Source organism: Chenopodium album, chromosome 15, assembly GCF_948465745.1.
Source record: "Chenopodium album chromosome 15, dcCheAlbu1.1, whole genome shotgun sequence".
Taxonomy (NCBI): domain Eukaryota; kingdom Viridiplantae; phylum Streptophyta; class Magnoliopsida; order Caryophyllales; family Amaranthaceae; genus Chenopodium; species Chenopodium album.
In genome coordinates this window covers 5,313,509-5,337,731 of record NC_137848.1, presented here as the reverse complement: position 1 = coordinate 5,337,731, position 24,223 = coordinate 5,313,509, and the positions used below count along the sequence as shown (strand labels likewise).

The 24,223-nt window shown below is 33.9% G+C and overlaps 2 protein-coding genes across 3 annotated transcripts; both read left to right on the top strand.

The window, feature by feature from the left end:
* The first annotated feature begins 2,847 nt into the window (after nucleotides 1-2,847).
* On the top strand, nucleotides 2,848-6,222 carry LOC145581696 (sm-like protein LSM8). Of its 2 annotated transcripts, none has more exons than XM_081638726.1 (6): nucleotides 2,848-2,977; nucleotides 4,226-4,310; nucleotides 4,507-4,547; nucleotides 4,648-4,722; nucleotides 5,592-5,644; nucleotides 5,767-6,222. In XM_081638726.1, the coding sequence occupies exons 2-6, from the start codon at nucleotides 4,274-4,276 to the stop codon at nucleotides 5,855-5,857; spliced, it is 297 nt and encodes a 98-aa protein (XP_081494852.1). In that variant the 5' UTR covers nucleotides 2,848-2,977; nucleotides 4,226-4,273; the 3' UTR covers nucleotides 5,858-6,222. The 2 variants fall into 2 exon arrangements, with proteins under 2 accessions (XP_081494852.1, XP_081494851.1); XM_081638725.1 differs by having other exon boundaries at nucleotides 2,849-2,977; nucleotides 4,197-4,310.
* Nucleotides 6,223-8,000: 1,778 nt separating this feature from the next.
* On the top strand, nucleotides 8,001-23,064 carry LOC145581694 (coilin-like). The gene is made up of 14 exons (XM_081638723.1): nucleotides 8,001-8,283; nucleotides 10,044-10,108; nucleotides 10,243-10,509; nucleotides 11,376-11,630; nucleotides 12,530-12,593; nucleotides 13,858-13,935; nucleotides 15,332-15,497; nucleotides 18,312-18,433; nucleotides 19,484-19,735; nucleotides 20,376-20,447; nucleotides 20,546-20,713; nucleotides 22,046-22,235; nucleotides 22,356-22,442; nucleotides 22,552-23,064. Exons 1-14 carry the CDS (start codon nucleotides 8,083-8,085, stop codon nucleotides 22,737-22,739), a joined length of 2,175 nt encoding a protein of 724 aa, XP_081494849.1. The 5' UTR covers nucleotides 8,001-8,082; the 3' UTR covers nucleotides 22,740-23,064.
* Nucleotides 23,065-24,223: the final 1,159 nt, after the last annotated feature.

Here is a 24,223-nt window from a genome sequence, read left to right as displayed (position 1 = left end):
TATAACTAGTATATAGATAATGACATTTATTCATATACATCTTTAGGATGGTATCATTCTAAATATTTGATTATCATGTGGCCTGGCCACCCCTATTAAATAAATTATTGATATTTATGCTAGTGTATATACCAAACTGACCATCAACATATTTAATTATTCATGTGCAAGGATTATATAAAAACAATGGAATAAACACTATCTCCCCCTAATTCTTGCATATGGGGGTATAAAAATAGTCCAACAATCTTTAAATTCCTCGCTCCTTTTAAGCCATAAATTCTTTTGCAAGGCATGTATCAAACAAAGCAAAGTTATTTCTTTCTTCTTGCCCAATTATATGAATTTTTATATTAAAAATTCTCAAAATTAAAGTATGGGCATAATAAATACATTTTTCAACTAAGAATTTCGTAATGTCATGTTTAATTTTTTTAGTTAATAATTTATTCTCATGCATGTTTACAATCTTATGAATTTTCCATGAATATTACGGAGTATATAATTAAGAAAACATCATAAAAATGTGCTTGTTGTTGTTTCAACTATGTACTTTCTCATTCACTTCTGGGAATGAGCTAGTAAATTTAATTAATTGGTTAGGAATAATCAAGTCTTACCCTTTGGTATCAAGAATTTCCGGCCACCCAAAAGATAATATATATCTACTACTAAAAAAAAAAAACTTCGTATATTATACATGACATTGTGTGTATAGAAAGATATTAGTTTTGTCAATGGTGGTTATTGATCCGTCTTAAATTTAAGGGAATATGAGAGAAATTGGAGAGAGAATAAATCAGTTGATTATTTCATAAAATGGGGGATATATATGCATACAATATAATTAGGGTGTGATAAAGAATATACAAATTTGAGTGATACCTTTCCTCATACATTTCAGTCTAATCATGCAACTCTATAGCTTAGTACTGTATATATATTGAATTAATGAGAAGAACCTTCTCAAAGGAAACTATATGAACACTTAGATATTGTATACCCATCAAAAATAAAATTAAACATATAAATGACACTTAACAAAATATCAAAAGAATATATAGAACACACTCCTATAAATTTGACAATGAAGACCTCAATAAAAAAACACTGAAGATAAAAACTTGTGATGAAAAGCCAGTTGAAAACCCTTTTTCCCTATCACTTGTCAACAAAAAAATTAGTACATACTCCTTTATAAGAAAATTTGGCAGCCACCTATCTGATATAATTTAATGACTTCAGGAACTATTGCTGCTACCTTAGAACCATCCGTGCTTTTGGATGTAAAAGAAAATATTTTGTCTCAAATAGCATAAGCAAGCTATGTGAGACATTAGGTTATAGGAAAATAGGATTTTATACAGATTTAATTTCATCCATACCAATATAGTCTTACTAGTCACTACTCATTTCAGTCATTTGAGATTGCCAAAAAAAAACCCGATCATCTTGTCACAACATTTTTTAGAGACTATAAGAACCTTTTACTGCCAATTTACTCATGAAGTCATTTCTTAATATACATGACAATAGAAACAATATTGCTCATGTGAGAAGATATTTCTTCATCAATACTATGCTTAAATACATATGAAAAAAAAAGTAGCATACTGACAAATTGACGTACCTTCGTCTATTTCTAAATAACACAATACTTAAAAGGATATGGGCATACGGCTAAGGTAAAATTATTTGATTAGCAATTTAACAATACTAGAAGTCTAGAAAACAGTTGAACTAGATATTGCAGCAATTCATAAAATATCACTAAAGAAGTATTGGTAGGATCCTAATTCATCACAATTCAAAATCGGTGGTAATTGAAGTACAAATCTATTGAATTATTTATAACATCGTCGACTTACGCTTTCAAAGAAAACAAAAAAAATTCCGAGACATTAAACCCTTGAACAATATATCAATTAGCATCTAATAAAGCTTATCTAATGCATGATTTATTATAAAAGAGTAACAAATCTAACAATGATAATTATTAATTAAGCATTAATATAATATAGTAGAAATATTCAAGCATAATAATCATGAAATTATATGTACAAAAAAATACAAGTTATTTAATTAATCATATGTACTCGTACAAGATCAGATAATAATCACGAAATCCGTTATGATTTGTCAACGTCAAATTGGCGCATCAACAAACAAAGTATTAAATGGTTACACAGCTATATTATACCCCTATGTTTATTTACTCTGCATTTATGAAAATAATACTCATATCTAAAATATATTTCAGCCACATGGTACCAATAAAATCAACGTTATACAAAGACGATTGTGATGTTTTGCGATGAATTTTCATACTAATTAATCGGCTTTTATTCAGTATATACTAACCTCGATGATGATTGAAATCTAATCCCGATGATGAAATTCTTGGTTTTCTCGATCAACAAGAGATGATTGGATTGGTTAAAGAATGGTGCTGATAACGTGTTGTAAATAAAGGTGAAACATTAGAGATGGAGAAAGAATAAAATGTTTATTCTACTTATATTTCATATAATGGAGGTATAGATATATATATATACAACATGATTGATAGGGTTTGCTTGGAGAATAATAAACCCTAAAATCTAGAAAGTTCTGGAATGATACAAGAGTATAATGGGCATCCACAAATATATATTTCATAACACTTCTTTAATTGAAGTTATTTTTACAAAATTATTTTCAATAATTTCTGAAAATTGTTAGCTTTGATGCGCGCATAGCCACCCTAATAAAAATAAATTTTGACAGATAAAAACATTCCGTAATTTTTATTCGTAGATCGGACGGCTGAAAACACGCGTAATTTTAGTCTTCCTCTTACGTTCATTTTTTTTAGCCTGAGCTTTTCACTTATACGCTGCACCTGCACTCCTCTCTCTCTCCTCCATTGAAGCGTACTCTGAATTTTCCATTAAAGCGGCGCCTGAGCTTTTTCTCCTCCATTGAAGCGGTGCCTGAGGTAAAACTTTTTAATCATCGAATATCAATTTCACAATCTAGGGTTTAGTTTCATACTATCGTTAATTTAATTGTCAATATAGTCAATTTAGGGTTCATCTAAGTTGGACTATTGAACTATTGATTATAATTACTGAAGTTATGAAACGTTATAACGAGTAGTTTTGTTGCTAGTATTTTTGTTTGTGCAATTTTACGTTGTTATTCTTCTGCAAGAAGAGAGTTTTATGTGTTTTTTCGAGCCTAATTTGATAATTTAGTCAAATTCAGTTGCTAATGTTTCGCAGGATTTTGTTAATAACCCTTTAATTTTAGTACGAAACTATGAAAATGAACCTTTTCTCCTTTGGCCCACGGTGGCTGCCCCTATTGCCCCGGTTCGGTCGTGTTTGGCTGCTATGGGTTAAGACTTGAGAGTTTATATTGGTGGAGTAATGAAGTGAACTAAGCTTGGCTGTTTCATTTTCTGATAATTTGTTGGTGGACATTGTCGATTTTGCAGAGACAACTTAACCTTGATTGACTTATGGTTTCGAGCTAGCTATCTTTTTAACAAACTTGGTAGTTCTATCTTCAAAAGGGTTCATTATGCTGTTATAGTATTTATAAGTTTTGTTTACTAATATGCTTAATCCAATAATTTTCTTCATTGGATGACTCAAGTCTTTTTACGTCCTTGTTCTAGAGATAACTTTTGCAATAAGGAGATGATCCTACTAATCTACGATTGCAGTGCAATTCTAAATTATGATGACTCTGTTATCTTACCGTCTATTTAATCTACAACGTAATCTTTGTGTGGACTGCTGGCAGACCATGTAAATTGAGTACATGGTTATCCTTGTCGATTTTGAAAACCTCAGCATCATGCTGGGGAAGGATTGCTTTACCCTTACTACGAGTCTTTTCCATTGGAAATTTTATGGTCAAAATTTTCTAAATTTTTGGTATCTGCTAACCATTTGAGTTTATGTGAGTTGAATATATTTGCTTCTCTTCTTGATGTCTGGGCCAAAATGTTTAACTTTCTTTAATTCTTGTATGTCTTTCCAACTCCTTGATTTTTGAAACAAAGGGTAATGGGAAGGAAGAAAAAAAAGATAGAGAAATTATACGAGTTGAAGACATCTGCTAAATGAACTTGTTTATCATCACGACTTTTCCCTTGTTGTCTCCTGCACCTTGTATTTTTTCACATATTTATGATGCTACTCTTCTAGGTGATCATTGGAAATCCTTTGTGCTGCAGTGTTTTCTGAGAACTCTGAGCTAACTGTTGTCCGTGAGAGTTTGCACAATGTCTGCTGGACCTGGACTTGAGCCTCTTGTAGATCGTAAGTGCTCTTAATTTGTGGGTATGCTTTACATTGTAGTTTCAGTTGTCAAACTTGCATTTGAGGATGTGTTTTTGAAAGACGGCAGGGCTATAATTCGTTGAAGTCATTTCTTCTGCAACATTATTGTCTGAAAGCTAGCTAAGTTACCATGGCTTTTGTATGTTAACAACCTTTCTTTTCCCCTGCCCTGCAGAGATGATCTCAGTTATTACCAATGATGGACGCAACATAGTGGTGAGTATGCACAATACTCCAAATAGTAGCTGTATATCCTTTGAGTTGGCCTTTAAAACTAAGCATTTTTATCTGATTGCTGTGATACATTATGATTCAGGGAATCTTAAAAGGTTTTGACCAGGCAACAAATATCATTCTTGATGAATCACATGAGAGGGTTTTTTCTACCAAGGTTTGATTTAAATCTCTCGGGGCTCTTTCTCTCTCTTTCCTCCTCTTTGATTTTAGCTTTGTAATGGTAACAAATATTGATGATTAATGTTAGCCGACCACAAATTATTTGGAGACTAAGGCTTTGTTGTTGTAATGTTTATTCTGAATCAAGGGGAAAAGTTTTCTAGATGGAATTTGTGTTCCTTAACTGGTTTGATATGAAGGTTGAAAACATAGTATATTAGTTATATTCTTAGTGATAATAAGTCTACTTAATCACTGGATCCTCGTGAAGCAGTAATGAGGAATATATGTAGAAAGATAGGAGTCATTATTATGCTTAATGAGCTATGAAGCATTCAGTATCTACGTTTACCATGTTCATTTTGAAGTATTGAATTTTAAATATCATAAAGTATGATAATTTGGCATGTTGATTATGTCCAGCTCTTAATATTGTCCATGCGGAGTGCAGGAAAATTATTGGAGGATTATGTTATTTATCTCTGTAGCCTTATACGAAGTTATTGCTTGAGTTGCACAATTCCGTTGTTTCAAGCTTCATAAACTTTTTATGCACTCTGTTCACTGTGTCTGCAACTCTCAATAAGAAGTATATAGTTGCTGCTTGTTTAGAATTTTGAGTCTGTTATAGATCATTTTTCTCTTTTGTCTGAAATTAGTCTTGTGGTTTCGATCTGTACAAGATGCTTGAATTGAACCCCCTCCCCTCTCCCCCCTCTGCTCCTCGCTTTTACTGATGTTATGTCACCGGATGATATCTTCTAATCTCTTATAATATAATTGCTTTTATACTGATCCATCATTCATGTGCACTGTTTTAAAAATGTTTTCTTAAATACTCATGTGTCATTTGCTGGGTTGCAGGAAGGAGTCCAACAAATTGTATTGGGTTTGTACATCATCAGGGGTGACAACATGTATGATATCTTTTCTTAAAGTTGTTAATCATTAGCAATTTGCTTCTCTGTCTTGTCCCTATGACCCTATGAAATTGCTTTGGTATTATAATAGAGTCTGATGCTACCATTTGCATTGGCAGAAGCATTATTGGTGAGCTGGATGAAGACTTAGATGCTCATATTGAGCTATCACAAGTGAGGGGCCATCCTCTGAAGCCTGTCATTCACTGATCAGCAGAGTGCTTGTTTCTGTTGGCTGCATGGAAATTATTGATTTCACAGGACTTGTGATAAAGAATTTATAAACCTGTTTCAGGAGTGGTAATGAATTGGTATAACATATGAGCTCGATGCAGAAAGAGGGGCATTCTAGAAGACTGGACTTTGATATGAATCAGGGTTTAATTTTTTTTTTTTTTTCATCGTCATTAATTTTTCGTTCAGAACGAGTCCAAGCTCTCCGAGTAGAAGTGTGATGATTTATCATCTTTGTACCCAAGTAAATTTTTTTCCCATGTAAGGCGTTAGGAGTTTGGATTTGATTACTGAACGCTAGCTGATTCAGCATGAAGTTGAGAGCTTGTTCTTGTTTTCCAGCCTGAACAGTGAGACCTCTTATGCTTCAGTTCATCTTTCTTTGTGTTCTTCCAGAATTATTAGATACAATGAATTAAACACTACCGATATTCAGCATCAGGCATGGAGAAGCCCCTGCAGATAATGGCACTAAGTATGGAGTATAATTTTTTACAAAGTATATCTTAGTTTTATCTTCAATTTTATATATAATCCTTCTAAATAATTTTTACAAATTAATTTTGTTCAATTTTGAACTAATTCTGAAAAGTCAAGCTGTAGCATTGTAAATTTTAACAATGATTTTTTTTTTTTTTTTAATTATATATATATATATATATATATATATATATATATATATATATATATATATATATATATATATATATATATATATATATATATATATATATATATATATATGGATTTGAAAAAAGTTGTTTAAAATATGATAGTGCATCAATTTAGTAATAAAAATAAATGATGAAACGTACCATTGTTTTTACACTTTTTTTTTATATCTTGATTTTTTTTTTCTATCCTCTTTGATTTGATCCCTCAATTACAACTTTTTACTTTGGAAAATCAAAATTCAAGCACAGCAATACAGGAGATGACACACTTTTAAAGTAGGAGATGGTATTTTATTGGTAAAAATGTAAAATAAAAGGAAACCGCCACATATGAGAAATGTTTATACTGAAAGCTAACTGCAGAACCTAAAACCCTAACTATACTCTTCAAACGTAGTAAGTGCCCATATGGTGAGCTTTGTTCCAGTTTTGTTTTTATTTTCTGAGTTTAGTATGGTACAAGTTGTTTCATGGTAAAAATTTGTGCAAAATCGAAATAGAGGTTAATTCTTCAATTACAATTGGACGAATTAGACGAAAATTTCCTTCCACAACTACAACAGATCGATAAACCCACTCGTCGAAGAAACTATAAATCACAATGATATAAAAGAGGGCATTAAGTATGTACGGTTTGCAATAACGATCGTAGCTCTGCTGAAAGGGTGATTTGATTTTATTATATTCAAATCTCTTTGTAGGTGTCTTATTACTTTTTACATATAAATCAATCTTTATTAAAAAAAGTATTTACTAGTATTTTTTTTTTAGTTGGTAAGGAGAAGGGCTTTATTGGGCCAGAAACTTTCACAGGTCCCCCTTTGGAAGTGGAGGGGACGGATAAGAAAATTCCCACCCTAAAGTGCTTCTAGTGGGGTTTGATGAGATGCAAGGTTTCCCACTATACTGATCTTTGCCTGGTACTAGCATTTGCTTTTGTCAAACCTGTTTTCAATGAGTATAGTGAATGTAAATGTAAAAGAAAAAAAGTTGCAATATTTATGGAAGATTTGTCCAATACAAATAGAGGCGATTAAGCAAATAGCCATGAAAAAAGTCATTACCCTAGCTTCAACTTCAACAAATCCCGCCATAAAAAAATAACGGAGTACGTAGTACTCTATATGATGTTACAGTTGAAAAATAATAGAACTACATTTGTTGCAAGCTTGAGGTAGAGTTTATGTAAACATTTGAATATTTACAAACTCCAAGTTTTTGGTCCACTTTCTTCGAATTGGTTTTCGACATACAGAGTATGTATTTATATAATCCATACAGCATATCTATATACGGAGTATTCTTTAGATAAGTAGTTGGTGTGAGAACAAGTAAGTAAAAATAAGGTGAATAAAACACGATCATATTTCCAAAAGAGGGTTTAAGAACACTCTTTGAAAACCCTGGGAAAACACTTCAATTCAACTTTTGGCTTCTCACTCGACTTTCTGGCAAAAACCCACAAAAAATCCCAAACACAAACACTGAAACAATCTCGTCTTCCTTTCTCTCTCCTACTCGAGAGTGATGGAGGCGACGCAACAGCAACGAAGATTGCGAGTAAATTTCCAGGATCGTGGAATTCTAACCAAAACCCAGAAAAAATCTGGTCTCAAGCGTTCATGGGTTCTTCTCAAACCCCAATTTCAGACCATTTCCGATGTCGTTGCATATCTTCTTCACTCCTTTGACCTCCATCATTCCTGCCCTAATGGCATCGTTCTCTATGTATACTTTCTCTCTACTCTTGCATGTCTTTTTTTTCCTTAATTTTTGATGTTTTTGTGGGTTTTCTCCAATTTTTTATGTTAATTTTGAGTTGGGTATTTTATTAATTTCTTAAAGTTCATGACTTTCGTTCTTTTATCATGTAATTTTATCAATGTGGTTTGATTTTTCAACTTTTCCGTTCTTGCTTATTGTCAACTACTTCGTATTTCACATTTTAGCTGCTGGACTGAGAATTGAAAAGAAATTTTTTTCTCAATTTTTTTACCATTGTAATTTGTTGTTCTGAATTAATACTATACGGCTATACCATTGTATATTCAATTCCCCTTTGTTTAGATAATATTTGATTTATTTATTTATTATATTGACCACAATTTTTGTGCATTATACTTTCATTGTATACTGAAAATGACAGAAAGACAACTTTATGTAAGCCTTGTAAAGGAAAATTCAGTAATATCATATTGTAAATCATTATGCACTTTTAACTTTTAACAATTGAAGTTGAAATTATACAAAAGTGAAATGTGACTTCATATTTTGACCTTAATTAAGGTGATTCTTTGAACTTGAGCTTAAATTTTGATGACCATTGGGAATTAGAAGCTCCTTGGGTAGCATTAATGTTGTTTTGCTAAGCTAGTGATTTGTTTATAAATGAGCCCCATTCTAACATTACAAGACTTGGATGCGGGGTGCACTAAAGTTAAATGAGAAATTGAAGACCAAATGTGATATGATGTTTCTATTTGAAGCTACGGACTTGCATGTGTAACATGAGTGATATGTTACCATATGATACTTATATGAATATATGACTATCATTTTTGTTGGGTAGTGGTTATTTTTTCTAATGATATGGGCCAAATACTTATCAAATTATTGGATATGGTAAGAAGGTATTAAAGATATGGTGTTTTTCCTTTCAGCGATGTTTTGTGCTACCTCCCTCATCATAAAAAGAAGTAGTTAATAGTGATAGTTAATGTGCACGTCTGATTATGGAAAGATAGTTTTACTATGTATCTATTATCAATCATCAACTAGTAAAATTGGAGAAAATAAGTGATTTAAAGGGTTAGGCTCTTTGGCGTTGATGCCAATGGTCGTTAATTTGAAGTAAGCTGAATTTTTGAGGGGGAGTGGAGTGTTTTTTTTTTTTTGGGGGGGGGGGGGGGGGGCTGCTCGCTTGGCGCATTGCGCCCGCGTAATGATTTAGATGGGATAATATGTTATGCTGTTATTGGAGTACATATTATGCTTCAAATGCATTTAGTGAAAGGCAAAGCAATAGGGTTTATCTTTCTTGGTGGCATAAATTACAGTCACGATTGGGCACATGCCTTCTGTTGTTAATTTCAGGATTGACCTTTCGTTTTCAGCTTTCATTTTTTTTGTCGTATCTGCCTAAGATTTTCTGATTTCTCTTTTGAAAGTTTATATTCTTTCTCTTTCAAATGTTTCTATATTTCTTCTTTTTTTAAATGTTCAGTTTAAACTCTCTTGACCATGTTTATTTTGACTTTATAAAATGAAATGGATTAAAAAAAAAAAAAGGGCCCAAAAAATTTCTGCTCATGGATATTGTACAGCCCTGCCATTGCATGTGATGATTTTCCAATTATGTTAATTGTGGGAGTAAATAACTTGTAAAGTTGTTACTGTTATGGCTCTGTTTTTATCTTATGAGTGACAATGTGCACATGTCTGTTATGTTTTACCTGGAATATTGCACTGATCAGTTTAATTGCTTGTAGATGGATGGCTTTGCTCTTCCACCGTTTGAGTCGACTACCATTTTGAAGGATAAAGACGTAATAAGGTTAGTTTCACAATACTTCTGTTGCCTTGTATCTTTTCATGTTAGCATGAGAGTGTAGATTGAGGCTACTTCTTTTCCCTCTTCTTTATGTAACTGTTGCATCTGAAATATGTAAATGATTGTTCCTGAATCAGTGTGAAAAGGCTAGGGTCGGGCATGTCTGGCACGATGAAGGCAATTGAAGAGGCCAGGCCTTTCATTAAAGATGAAATAGTATTGAGGCAACCATTACCTTCTGCTGTCAGGCTTTTGGCAAATGAGGAATTTGATAAAGAGACTGGAGGCTACCTAAGCGAAATTGATAAGGATGAAGATGAAGCAGAGGAGCCTGTGCAAATTGCTCGAGGTGGAGATGTAGCTTCCAAAAAGAGAAAAGCATCCAGTAGTATTGAGAACTCTAAGTATGGCCTTGTAATTCTTTTGTTCCTATACAATATTGTCTTTCTATCCAGCAACTTTTACTTTCAATTCTATGATTTTCTCCCTTTATTCCTCTCTATTACAAACCATGTCAGTCTGTTGGGAGTCAGTGCTGTACAGATTTGATTCTCTTACCTGAAGTGGATACTGGTAGCTAATATCATGACCTGTTGGTTCTTTTGGATTTTTTGTCATATGAACTTCTGTGATTGGTATTAATTCTTGTAAAGAGGGATGCTGGAATATTGATAGAGGTAAATTGGTGGTTAATGAAAAGTAGCCTAAGATAAGAAATAGTTTTATACTTGGAAGTGCATTTTAATATCACATGTATATAATTATCCGTTTATGTGCTAATTATCTGTCCAAAAACGGAGTCAAACTAACACGATATTTAATTTGTTCATGATTTGTCAAGCATAATTTGATATGCATTTAAGAGACCTGTAATGTCACCTTTAAATCAATGTTTATACTTATGTAGTAACATGGACTCATGTATACGATCTTGTAAGCCTTTTGTGGAAATTGCTGTCTTGTTATATAGATTCATTAGTTTGTTGGAGACAAAATATACTTTCTTAAAAAAAGAATGCCATTTTGGATGTACTGTTTTCCACTGAATTTTACTTGGTAATTACGTACGGGTGTTTCTTGCCTGGTCCTGGTATACATGCTGGTCTACTGGTTAACTTTGTGTGATGTGCTTTAAAATTTTCAAGTATCGATGCACATCTCTTTCCTTTTTCTTCCCCCACTTTTTATATTTCTTTCTCTTTTACTATAGATTGTCTTATAGTAAATTCTATTATAATTCATGAAATACTTCTGTGCTGTTGCATTACAGGAAAAAAAGACAGCGCCAGGTAACACCCAAACGTGTTGAGAAGAAGGTTGTTGATCAGCTTACCAAAACATTACAGAAGAAAAGAGAACTTGCTAATGGGAGTAAGCATGATGGAACTGTAGATTGTGCCAAAAATTCAGATCCAGTATCTAAGTCTGATGGAACTGTGAATTGCTCCAAAAATTCAGATCAAATATCCAAGTCTGATGGAACTGTTAAATGCGCCCAAAATTCTGATCCAATACCTAAGTCTATGTACGTTTTTTATCTTGCATCTTTTAGTTTGCTTCTTCCATATGTTGTTGTTAGAAGTATCATAAGGGTCGTGCTGGATTTGTAGTTGGGTGGAAAGGATATTATTTCCTAGGAATAAGTTGCTTATGCTAATTTATGGGACTGATTCAACTTTTGTTATGCATCGCTCTGCTGTAGATATCCTTGGGTTTTCTTTCTTAGTTTTGAAACTGATTGGCTTGCTCTGTTGAGCTTAAGACTAATGGTGTGTTTGGATGGAAGGAAATGGAAAGAAATGAAGGGAAGAGAAATGGAGAGATGGGGTATCTTTCATTTGGATAACAAATGAGGAAGGAAGGGAATTGGAGAGGAAAGAAATGGAGGGATTAAATTGTAGGAAATTGATCCCTCCAACAACGGAGAGATTTGGAAGGAAAACTCACCATTCTTCCCCCCCCCCCCCCCCCCCTCTTTTCCCTCCCCTCCTCTTCTCCTCCCTCCCCTTCTTTTTCTTCCTCTTTCTTTATCCAAACACACTGTAATTGTTGTTTTATTTATTCTGCTAAATGTAGTAAAACTCATCTTTAAATGAATTTGTACATAGTGAATATGCTAAATATCATTGATAGCTCCTGTTTAAGCAGTCTGGTTAGCTTTCATTCTTTTGACTTCTATTTGGAGCAACAGCCATTCAGAGGAGTGTATACCATCTATTGTATATTTCATTAAGATTTGTCTCATTTCCCCCCCTGTAGTGAAGGACTGAGGAATGAGGATCTTCTGTTGTACTGTATATTCTTTACATAGTAGCTAACTTTTAGTTTTACCTTGGTATACTATATTTCTGTATTAGTATTCAGTCGTTTAAAATTTTGCTATTGTAGCATTTTTTAATGGACATCTTGGTTTTATTGGGGCAGTGTACTTGAAGAGAAAAAGGAAGAGACTGTACAAGCATCTGGTGTGCCTAATGAAGCTAAAAAGGTAGCCTAGAACTGAATAAATATGCTTGAACGCTTGTCTATTATCCTTCTGTAACTAATTAATAACACAAAAAAAATCCCTTGGTATTCTTTAAACTAAGGTTCAAACTTTCTGTAAGATAATCGAATCTCCTTAATTATATCTACTCGTCTAGGATTCCTTTACTAGATTGAATTTTGATATGCAATGTATTTGTGTGAAGTTTAGTTTTTGGACTGGAATTGATTTTCACTCAGTGTAGGCTTTCTTGTATGCTGTTTGATTCCTTGATGTTTGCTATTTTTAAATTCATCTTGGATGAAGATTTAATAATCTAGTCTATTTTTTTATGCGTGCAAATTCTTTTGACATTGTTGGTTGCCTTTTTTAGTATTATGTCCCCATGATTGTGTCCCTTAAACAAATTGGAAGACATTATTTTTTTGGTTTGTAGTGGTTGTACTATGTATCTGATAATAGGAAAGGTTAGTGTGGATCATGGTTTATAAAATCCCAATTCGATCCTACGATTCTACGATCCAAAATTGTGAGATAGATCTGGATTGTAGGTAGGATTGTAAGATCTTACTTGAATTAAAATAATGAGGGGTAGGATTAGGATCTTACTATGATCCTACGATTTTATGATCCTACATGTAAGGATAATTTGAGAAATTTTTATTCTTACACTATTTTTTAATACAGTATTCTGCATTTCATAAGCACATTTGTTTAAGTATTCAATCATAGTTACTAAATAAACACAATTCAACAAAGAAATCTATAATTTTGTCAATTGATTACTTGGATATTAATAATAGTTAAAAAGTCGTTTTAATTATTGCAGTTTAGTTAATATCTAACTTAATGGAGCAAAGTAATTGATTTTAGTATTAAAATTAGTTGAAATATACTTAAATTCAAGTCAAAATGTAGCATAATGTATACATTTTTGCTTGTAACGATCCTACGATTTGATTCTATAGATCCTAGTTAGGATCCTGATTCTAATAACCTTGGTGTAAATCAATTGATAACATGCTTATGCTTCTGTATGGTATATATTCAATATTCTATTCCATTTGTTGTCATCCCATGATTTCTACCAGTCTCTTGTTGGCTGCTGAGGGTTTGTCAGATATCCTATCCTTTTTTGTTATAATTATTTGTTATTGTTGGGGTCTGTCCTATCATGGAGATCAATTTTCACATGGATGTTACGCAACAGGTTTTAATTATTTTATTATGCATATTTGATTTAAGACTTTTGTCCCCTTCTTTTCAGGTATCCAGAGGCACTCGCCGTAAGAGGTTGCAGAGGCAGTGGAGAAAAGTACATCCTGACAAAGCTAATGTCGATGAGGTATGATATCAATTGGGACAGATCCACCTGTGAGTTCTACTGCTAGGAGTGGGAAGTACATCCCTTATTGCTAGAAATTAAGCTATTTACTTAGGTTTACATATACTATAGCCTTCAAACCCTAGTGATGCATGTAGCTAAAAAAATAAAATATAAGAAAACTATAAAAATATATGAAAATACAAATTATGCTAGCCTTTCTCGATTTGGTATTAGTATGTGGCACATGGATCTTGTGAAGCATATTTTTAGATTGTTTCAATGATATGAAGACTATAAAATATGATAATACAAGTGGTTTATCAAGAGCAACTTGTTTTAATACCCTTTTTTTTGTGTTCTATTATGTGCTGCAGATATGTAGTATTAGAATGTCTAGTGAAAGGTGGGTGAGTGTAACTGTGTAAGTAAAAGATGGATATAGTAAGATTGAGTGAAGAATTGGGGGGTGTAAGAAAAAAGTAGAAAAAGTAAGAGGGAGAGAGTGGAAAGGTGTTAATAATTTGGGGTAAGAGGGGTAAGATAGTGAAGTTAGTTTGCCACAAATGAGATGAACTAGAAGTGAATACTAATGGAGGTATCACTTTATATCTTGATGAATTTAGTTGTTGATTTTAATCAAATTAAAGTTGGATTATGTCAATAAAAAACCTACTCTAATTAACGAGAAGGACTGAAATAAAATATACTGCCTTTGTTACCATAGAGGACGTAATCTAGAAAATTTGAAAAAAATGAGTAGGTGTAAGAACAAGGTGGACAAAGTAAGAGGGATGTAGTAGAAGGTTGGTGTTAAAAAAAAAAGGCAGATAAAGTAAGCAATGTAGAGAGAGAGTGAAAAGGTGTAATATTTCAAGGCAGTAAGGGTATATAGTAGAGGGGGTTAAAAATGAAATAAAGTAGAATTGAGTGGAACAAAACAAATGTACCTAAGCATATAGTGACTAGGAAAAAAAAAAAGAAAAGAAGATGAGGTAGTATATATGGTGAATGGGTTTTCAAAAAAAGTTTTAGTAATTATACTGCTACCTTTTTTTTTTTTGACCCCTTAGAGATTTTGTCCTTGTGGGGTAATACCTAGGACTGCTTCTATGTACTCTCTCCAGTTCTTTCTTTGGCAGGTGCAGAGGGAAATGTTTTGCAATTTTTTTTATTTAAGAAGATATATTATGCATTTAATAATAGGAGATACAAAAGGAAAGATTCCAAGCAAGGGAAACAAATAGAAACGGATGTAAGGAAATTGGAGTATAACTGTGTTACATAGTTCCCTATATGTCACTTTATTTCTATTTATATTTGTTAATTTTCATTAATTAAATTGTTTGGCTGGAATTATCATATAGTTCCTGTATGTATTGTAAAGTCTCCCTTTACTTCTGTGTTGTGGCATCAGGGTGAGAAGCAATTGCTGGTAAAAGATTTAAATAAAGATTCAGGATCTAAAAAAGATGCAAGTACAAACATCGAACAGCTAGCTGAGGAAGATAGTGACGCAGATGGTGATCTTGTCCCTGTAGAGATTCGGCCCGGACACATACGCTTCACTCCTACTGGGAAAGGTCCGGCTACCATTATCTTTGTTTTATAGAAATAGTTTCTTATCAGCAACAAGAATTTGATATCCACAATCATTAAAGCATGGTGCATGCTACAAGAAATAAGATAAATACTGGATTAATTAAGTGGATTATTCTTCCAACTCAATCCATCCAATGCAACGTGAACTTGGGGACCTAGCATCTTCTGTCCTTAGCCATTCATTCTTAGTCCTCCTTGGCCTTCTAAGACTTGTTTCTATATTTTTATCATTCCATTTCCGAACCGTTCCTCATCTTGATGTTAATGATGTGTCTGAAGCAGCAAGGTTGTTTTTCTTCATCTTATCCTTCACAGCTGCCACCTGTCACTCTACACTATTGCTAATATTATCATTGTGGATTCTATCTTCTCTAGATCTACCACACGTCCGCCTCAACATTCACAACTCAGCCGCATTTGTCTTCCAAACTTGATTTGCTTGACAACCCAGTTCTGAATTTATAGCATAGTTGTCTAAACAACAGTGCCACAATACTCACTTCACCTTTAGGGGCACTTTCCAAATCACTCAGTGTTCTAGATGATCCTCTCTATTTGAGCCAGTTGTATACATTATATGTTATGAAGTAGGATGCTCCTTTAAAAATTTCTTTTCTGATTATATATGTTAGGATGCAGGATTGAAATTATGAGATTATAGAAATATTTCACCAAACTAATAAAAGGTATTGCTAAATTTGTTGTAGACAATGTGCAAGTTTAGATCCCAAAGATGTATTGCAAGTTGCCTTCATCAATATGAAATATCATCAATTCATACTTCTCAGTTTTGAAAAGCTCTCCTGGAAACTCAGTTGACAACTGTTTTTTAGATTACAAATGTCAACCTTTAGGTGTTCTATTATTTTGGACCTCTATACTGTTGAAGATGTAATTTTTAGTTGATAACCACCAATCTTCCTTTTCTTAGTGAAAATGGCAATCAACTATGATTTCTGTGCTATGTGGAAGGCCTTATACCTTGAGATTTCAATGTTCAGATATATTGGCTGTAGCTCTTATGTGAGTGGGCTTATTCATAGATCCTCCTTATTAAACAACATTTTATTTTGTTCTTATGCTCATTGACTCATGAACGAGAATATAATGATTGTGGGCCAAAACAATTATTACCCATAACATACTATGACATTAAATTTTCTTAAAAATTCCCATGTATTAGTGCTCCCGCATTAATTTTGTTCTTATGTCTTGTATATCAATTTGGAAGGAAAGAGGAAAAAATTACTTAAGAAGTTGGCCTTTCCATTGTAGTCTGTATCATCTGGAATAAAGTCCCATATAAATGACAAAATCTCTAGTACATTTCTGTAAAAGATGGTCTGGAAAAGAATCTTTATAATTTTTTTATCATATGGGGAGGAAGGATATAGATATATATATATAGTATAACTAAAATAGTAGTAACAAACCAACCCCCCCCCCCCCCCTCCCCCTCTTCTCATCTCTATGTTTAGTGGCCCTTCTGATTGGGTTTTTTATGATTTACTGTCTTTGTGTAAATGGGTTGACCGACTCAAGAAAACTGATTTACACGTGATGGAAACCTTCCCAAATGGGTCAATCTATTATATAATAACTTTGTGTTTCTTAATTTGAAATTTGTGGGTACAACCTGTTTAGTAGTGGTGGTGATTCAAGCATGGATCTTTAATTTGAGGTACAAAATCTGTATGGTACCAATTCTCCCATTTGAGGGGGGTTGGGGTGATGGGGTGCTTTGAAATTAGTTTGTCTTTTTTCCCTTTCATGTATAATGGATATATCAATCTGTTTTCAATATCTTTGCCATTCATGACTCAATTAAAAATGTGTTGTTTCGTGCCTGTGGTCGAAGATTTTGGGGAACCTCAACACTAAGTTGACCCGTTTTATAAAACGTGCCGTGTTGTCCTGTTTAAATGTGTCGGAAACACTCGACACTTGCCTGCTTTTCCATGTCCGGTTCGTGTTGTATAGTGGAGTTATTTTATAAATTGTTAGCTTCTTTCAAAAGATTTATCATCAATCCCAAAACTAATTTGTTATTTTTTTTGGCGGGTCGAGTCGTGTTGGTTACGTGTTGGGAATCTCTACCCCTACCCGAAGTCCCGAACCTTTCTTGTTTAATTAATCGTGTCTTCTTGTGTTGACTCCTTTGTTTAAAGGGGCTGTAAATCCTTGACACCAACCTGTTTCCTTTGTGTCTATTTTGTGTCATATTGCCGTGTTGTTTCAGCTTTTGTCAACTCTAGAAGGGTTAGAACCTCTGTACTCATAGTATGTGTGTGTGTGTGTGTTTTTTTTTTTTTAATTGATCATAGGGTTAAATTATGTGCAATGTATAAAAAGGCTCAAGTTTTTTTTTTTTAATTGATCATAGGGTTAAATTATGTGCAATGTATAAAAAGGCTCAAGGTGCAGCAAGATGATAAGGTTTTCCTTGCACTGTAGATCCATTGAAGTATGGTGGACTTAATAAAAGTTGAAATATATCTGAATAAAGAAGTTGTGCACCTCACTGAAATCGCCTTGCCTAGACCGAAAAAGGCGCAAGGCCCCTATGTCAGAATGTCACCGTGCGCCTCAACACTCAGAGACACCTTTTTATACAACCAATCTTGTACCCCTAACCTGTACCCACATGGCCACATATAGGCAGTAGCTTTTTGATTTGTGACCAGTTTTGGTTAATGTTTGTTGATGTCTTGCCTGGTATTATGGTAATGTATGCCTTTTCTGCATTTCCTTTATGGTGATAATTTCCGCCTTACAAAAATATCCTTTGGTTGCAGCAACTGATACTCAAAAACTTCAAGAAGGAAATGGGGGGGATGTTCCACCAGTCCAAAAAAGTTCTTGGGAAGATGACTCTGCCCAGAAGAATGTTTGGGATGTAAACAATAAAGTAGTGAAGGTATGGCGTGCTATTGTCTGATTTCTATTTACCTGATTTCCAATCTCGTTTCGTTGCATGTATTTATTCCAGATCATCTATTTGTTTTGGAAGTGATAGTTACTCGTGTGTGTGTGCGCACGCGTGCAAACGGAAATTTTGTGACTGTTGTATGCAAATGGAAAATTTGAGGGCTTGATTTTCTAAGTGATACATTATCAGCCGGGTGGTGGTGAGCACCAAATGAGTGGATAAACCTTAGCATTTTATTTCAATACCAAATTTTACTCTTCCTTATCATGGTGGTTTGCCAAATTGGCCAAGGATTTTCATCTGCTGCTGAACCAACCTACATAGGCCTTGTTTGTTTCACCTAATAATAATAGTTTCAGGAAAACTAAGCTCAGGTAAGGGCCACCAAATTCAATTACAACAAAAGACAAGTTTAGATTGGGTCTAGAAGTTCAATTGAGTTCAGATAAGGTATAATAACTTTAAAAAGGTTTAAAAAGGGATGCTTAGAAAAAAGATTCAAGCCTATGCTAATTACCACTTTGTTCTTGGCATTTAAGCCCCGTTCACTTCACCTTATTTTTGCTGAGCTGAAATTATTTTTAGTGAACTGAAATTATTTTTGCTGATCTAAATTTTTTTGTAAGTGAACTGAAATACAGCTTAAATGCCAAGAAATTATTTTAGTGAACTGAAATTATTTTTGCTTTAAGGCATGATATAAGTGGTCTGTTTTCATGAATATGGCCACAGTTAAGTTGTTAACTGTCCAACAGGTCTCAAGACATTGTATTTTACCCCCTTTCTCCTCTTCTCTTTCAGTTCAGCTGCTTTTATCATACATTATTAACGTGTATGGTTTTTATTATGATAATTTATAAGTCAGAATTAGTTTCTTGCGGAGGTTATATGATTTATATCGCATCAGTGCATCACAGCTTCTGTGCTTCCCATTATTGCTTTTGTGTAATATTTTGATAGTATGAAAAAGGTGTTTATAAATTGTTATCCCCTTTCTCTCTATCAAAATTGTATTTCACAACATAGCGTCAAATACAGGAACCATATTCCTGGAATGGAATCACAAACAAAAGGAAAGGTCAGAAATGGGGCACAGAGAACCAGCCAAACTCCAGGAAGGAATACAGAGATTATAATGGCCATTCTTCCAGTTTAAGAGCTAAGAGAAACCAGCGAACCTCCTCCTGGAAGGAACCAAGAGATCGTAATTCATGGGCTTCTAGAAAACAGCAGGCCAATGATTCGTCTACAAATTTTGAGAAGCTCGTTCCTCTAACTGATTTGCCTGAGGTTTGTTTGTTTAATATTAATTTTTTTCCCCATATTTATCGAGTATCTTTGGATATCACTATATAGCTGCCAATTCTGAAGTTGCTTCCTTTACCAAGAAAACACAGAGCTCCTGCATCCATATATCGAACTTATAGCATAAATTTCCTTCCACAACTATGAACATTGACAGAAATTGTAGAAGGGTTATAATTTTTTACCAGTTGTCAGCTTATCATCCAATATAAACCTGGATTACAAATTAATGTTGTATATTGTTCATTTTAACTTCAAATATAATATGGGAGAGGTAATGATCATAACATTCATAAGTCTGGCAAATTGCATAAGGATTTTTTTTTTTCTTCTTCTTCTTCTTCTTCTTATTGGAAACAAAACTGGCTCATTTTGAAAAGGCTGAAATTGATATAAGGAAGTAAGGATTACAAATTAACAGGTCTATAAGGAAGTAAGGATTATGTAGAACAAGAGCGATAGTTAAGGATTATGACGTTCATTTTGAAAAGGCTGAAATTGATATGGGATTAAGCAATACATACTTGTTCTGTCTTTTGTTTTTTGAGTTGTATTGCTTTCAATATATACTTGTTCTGTCTTCTGTTTTTTGAGTTGTATTACGTGTATTTCTTTTACATGGCAGATCGGCGACATCCTTGCATATCGTTTATTGGAACTGTCATCAACTTGGTGCCCTGAGCTGACATCTTTTCGGGTAGGAATCCATGTATTTTCTAGCAAATCCCTAGTACTTGTTCATGGCATTTTTCTGATGAGTGCAATTGATTTCTGATATATCATTCTCTTTTTTAGGTAGGAAGAATTACATGTTTTGATAAAGAGTCAAATAAAATCATTATGGTTCCAGAACCAGAATACCCACTTAATCTTAAGAAGATGGAAGGTGGTGATCACGATGATGACGATGACTCTGCACAACCTCCCCAACCTTCCCTCTATAATGAAGATGGATCCTTAGAGGTATGAATGCTGTAAAATATAAGGTTTTTTTTTTTTTTTATTTCCTCCAAGGTTTCAGATCAGTGTTTCCTTTGCTGGAATGTCATATCCATAGTAACTTGGTATCAAAGCTGTGCCATCCCCTCACCCCCTTCACCTCAGTTGGCTTTCTTGTTGTGTGCACTTTGTGGTTGGGATTGGCATCACTTGAGGATCTTGCTTGAGCATATGAGATGGTCCAAGACTATGTGAAGTTTGTTTATGATTCGCTGTCCATCCTGTCTAAATGTTCCTAGTGGATTTTCGACAGAGTTCAGACTTTTGTTCAAGTCACTATATATATTTTTGTGAAAGTCAATGTTAGTATTTCAAAATTAAAGATCTTTTACCTCAATTTCATAATATAAGGTCCCCATGCTTTTTGAGATTGAACTTTAACCTTTAATTTTCATGTTAACTTTACCTCCAATCCTAAATGTTCTTCCCATTTTGATTGTGCATATTTGCTAATGCAATATTTTGACTTAAATTTTTTCAGCTCCTTATTGATAAAAAAAATATAACAGTTTAATATTAATAAATTACTCATTGAGACTAATCAAATAAGACCCAACATGACTGTTATGTTTTGTATTTTGAGAATAATTAAGAAGATTCCCTCATTTTATAAATAACGTACCAATACTCCAAAGGGAAGAACAAAAAGAATCGGAGGGAGTAGGAAAATACCAGCCTGTAGCATACTCTACTATATTAGCATATTGGACCAGCGCGTAGCAAAAGGCAAATTTTGTTCAAGTATCCAACAACTTGGCAGATATTATTATTTATTGTCTAAATTCTCTGAATGATGATGTGAATTAGTGGTATTTTGAGGGGTGATTGAGTCATTGAAAATGTAAATCACGGAGAATGTCTACTCTTGACCAAATTTCCCTTGCAAACTGGCTAGAAAACCTAAAAATAAAAAAACTTGTGTAATGGATGAACTTAATTTGCATTATTTTCTGGCCAAGTGAGTTTCTTGAATTTCATTTTCTTTCATTCATGAACCTGTTACGATTTCTAGGATTTCACTGGGGTTTATTCACCACCAGTACTGAAAAAGAAAGAAATTGATTTCTATTCAACCTTGGTTCATTTTTAGTTCTATAATTGAATATTTTTCTGCCATGACAGATTTCACTAAAGTTGCTACTAAACGATTCTTGGACTTGAGACTTTTTTAGTCTCATCCTTGATATTCCATACTAGCCACTGTATCATTAGTGTATTGTATATGTGGATACCTTATCTTGCAATTAACTGCTTTCTTTCTAACAGAATATGCTTTTTTTTTTCCTCCTTTTGCAGATAGATTTCCCTTCTCTTGTTGATGTACGTATTCTAAAGCGTGGTGACCCTAGTCAATCAAAAGCAGTCCCAGCAGTTGCTAATGGTACCTCTGCCCCTTCGGGATGGAGCAAGGGAAACAATATAGATGGTAGTAGTAATGGTGCATCAGATGTTGGCAATCAAGAACTTGGTACACTGGATGCTTCTGGTATGATTACACTCTTTGATTAATTGGTTTATGGTATTCTAGATTATTAGGTTTGTGAAAGTTATGTATACAAACTACCATTGTAATTGATGGCATGTTATCTTACCTTTGTCTGCTCAGGAGTGAGCGAGAGCAACAAAAAAGATGGAAGTAATGGTGCATTAGATACTGGCAGTCAAGAACTACAGAAACCTGCTGCTACTCCTGGTATTGTAACTTTTGGATTGTTTATTTTATGATTTTGTGTATTAGGATCATGAAATCAAGTAATCTGTATGAAAATCATTGTAATTGATTGCATGATTTTGTCCGACAGCAAACGGGAAAAAAGATGTGTGGGAAGAGATTAGTGATGCCTTGTCAGCAAAGAAATCACAGCTTTCTCAAGAGGATAGATGGAACAAGAAAGAGCCTTCGGCTAAACGGTCATGGTCATACAGAACTTTAAGAGGGAGTGCTCTTGGCCCTACTATGGCGAGGTTAAGGGCACAAAATGGTGTATGAAGTATGAACCATGAAAAGGTGACCATGATATTTTGGTACATAGCCTCGAAGTTTGAGCCTTGATCCTCTAATCACTTGCCACATTATCGTGGTTATTTTTCTGGCGTGTTTAAGTGTATAGCCTCTTTGCGCTGGTCTAATATTGTTCAGTGCAATGATCTTTTGTGGCCTTTTTAACTATATGGTTTCATGCTACAAATTTTCGAGGTTATTATGTTCACCTTAATGTAATCTACAATCAATCAATGATATGTACAGCTAATAGACCTTAATATATGAATTTCTGCCCTGTACTGTTTAATTGAAGCATATTTTTAAATCATAATGCAATTTTTGTTTAATTTTTGACAGGAAAAATTATTCGATGTATACTTATTTGAAGGTGATAAATTGAAGCTAAATTACAAATTCTGGAAAATTCAAAGTAATATTGCCAACTAAACATGAGCATCGTGCCGTGCCGGGTCGCCATGAGCCGTGCCTGGGGCTTGTGCCGGGTGCCGTGCCAATTTTTGGCACACCCTAGCCCACAGCATGGCCCACGTGCCTGGTAGGCCGTGTCATGTCGGGCGGCGTGTCGCCCCGGTATTTATTTATTTATTTATTTATTTTGAAATATACACTTCCTCCGTTCTTTTTTTATTGCACCATAAGGGGTTTCATGCTTGCCAATGCATTACTTTGGCTATTAATATATTTAATTATACTTTTGTAAAAATTATAAAAAATTGATATTTGAAAAGTAGATTTTGAGACGAATCTAACTAGATTTCACGTGATTATGTTTTTCCTAATGGATAAATCACAAAAGATGGTCTAAGAAGATTAAGTGAATAGTGCAAAAGTCCTTATGGTGCAATAAAAGAAAAACGGAGGAAGTATGTATATATAAAAAAATCGATAATTTTTTTTTTAACAACTTTAAAATTGAGTTTATATAAATAATTTTATTAATTTATGTTTATGTTTTATTAATTTAAAATTGAGTTTATATAAATAATTTTATTAAGGAAAATTTAACATGAATAATCCAACCTTTCGTTGGTTCTCCTAAAATAATCCAACCTTTAGATTAAGCTTAATAATTCCACCTTTACCTATTATTCTCCTACACCGCCCCCAACAGGTCACCACACCCACTATGACCGGTTGTCAAGCCACGTGTCAGCTTCTTATTGTTTTTTTAATTTTTATAAAGAAAAAACCAAAAAAAAATCCCAAAAGAAAAATCAGAAACCCACCCTAAGCTTCCCACCATCAACCCTACCGTCAATTCACCATCATCCTCACCGCCATAGCCCCACAACACCACCACAGCCCCACCGTCGATCTACCATCACCAAAACCCATAGCACGCAACACCCCACCGTTCCACCTCCGCACCACCATCAACCATCCCAGAAACCCCCAACGTCCTACCACCTTCTATGTTCCCGTGACGAAAATGAACTAGCGCACAAGCCCCCATCCACAATCCCACCTCC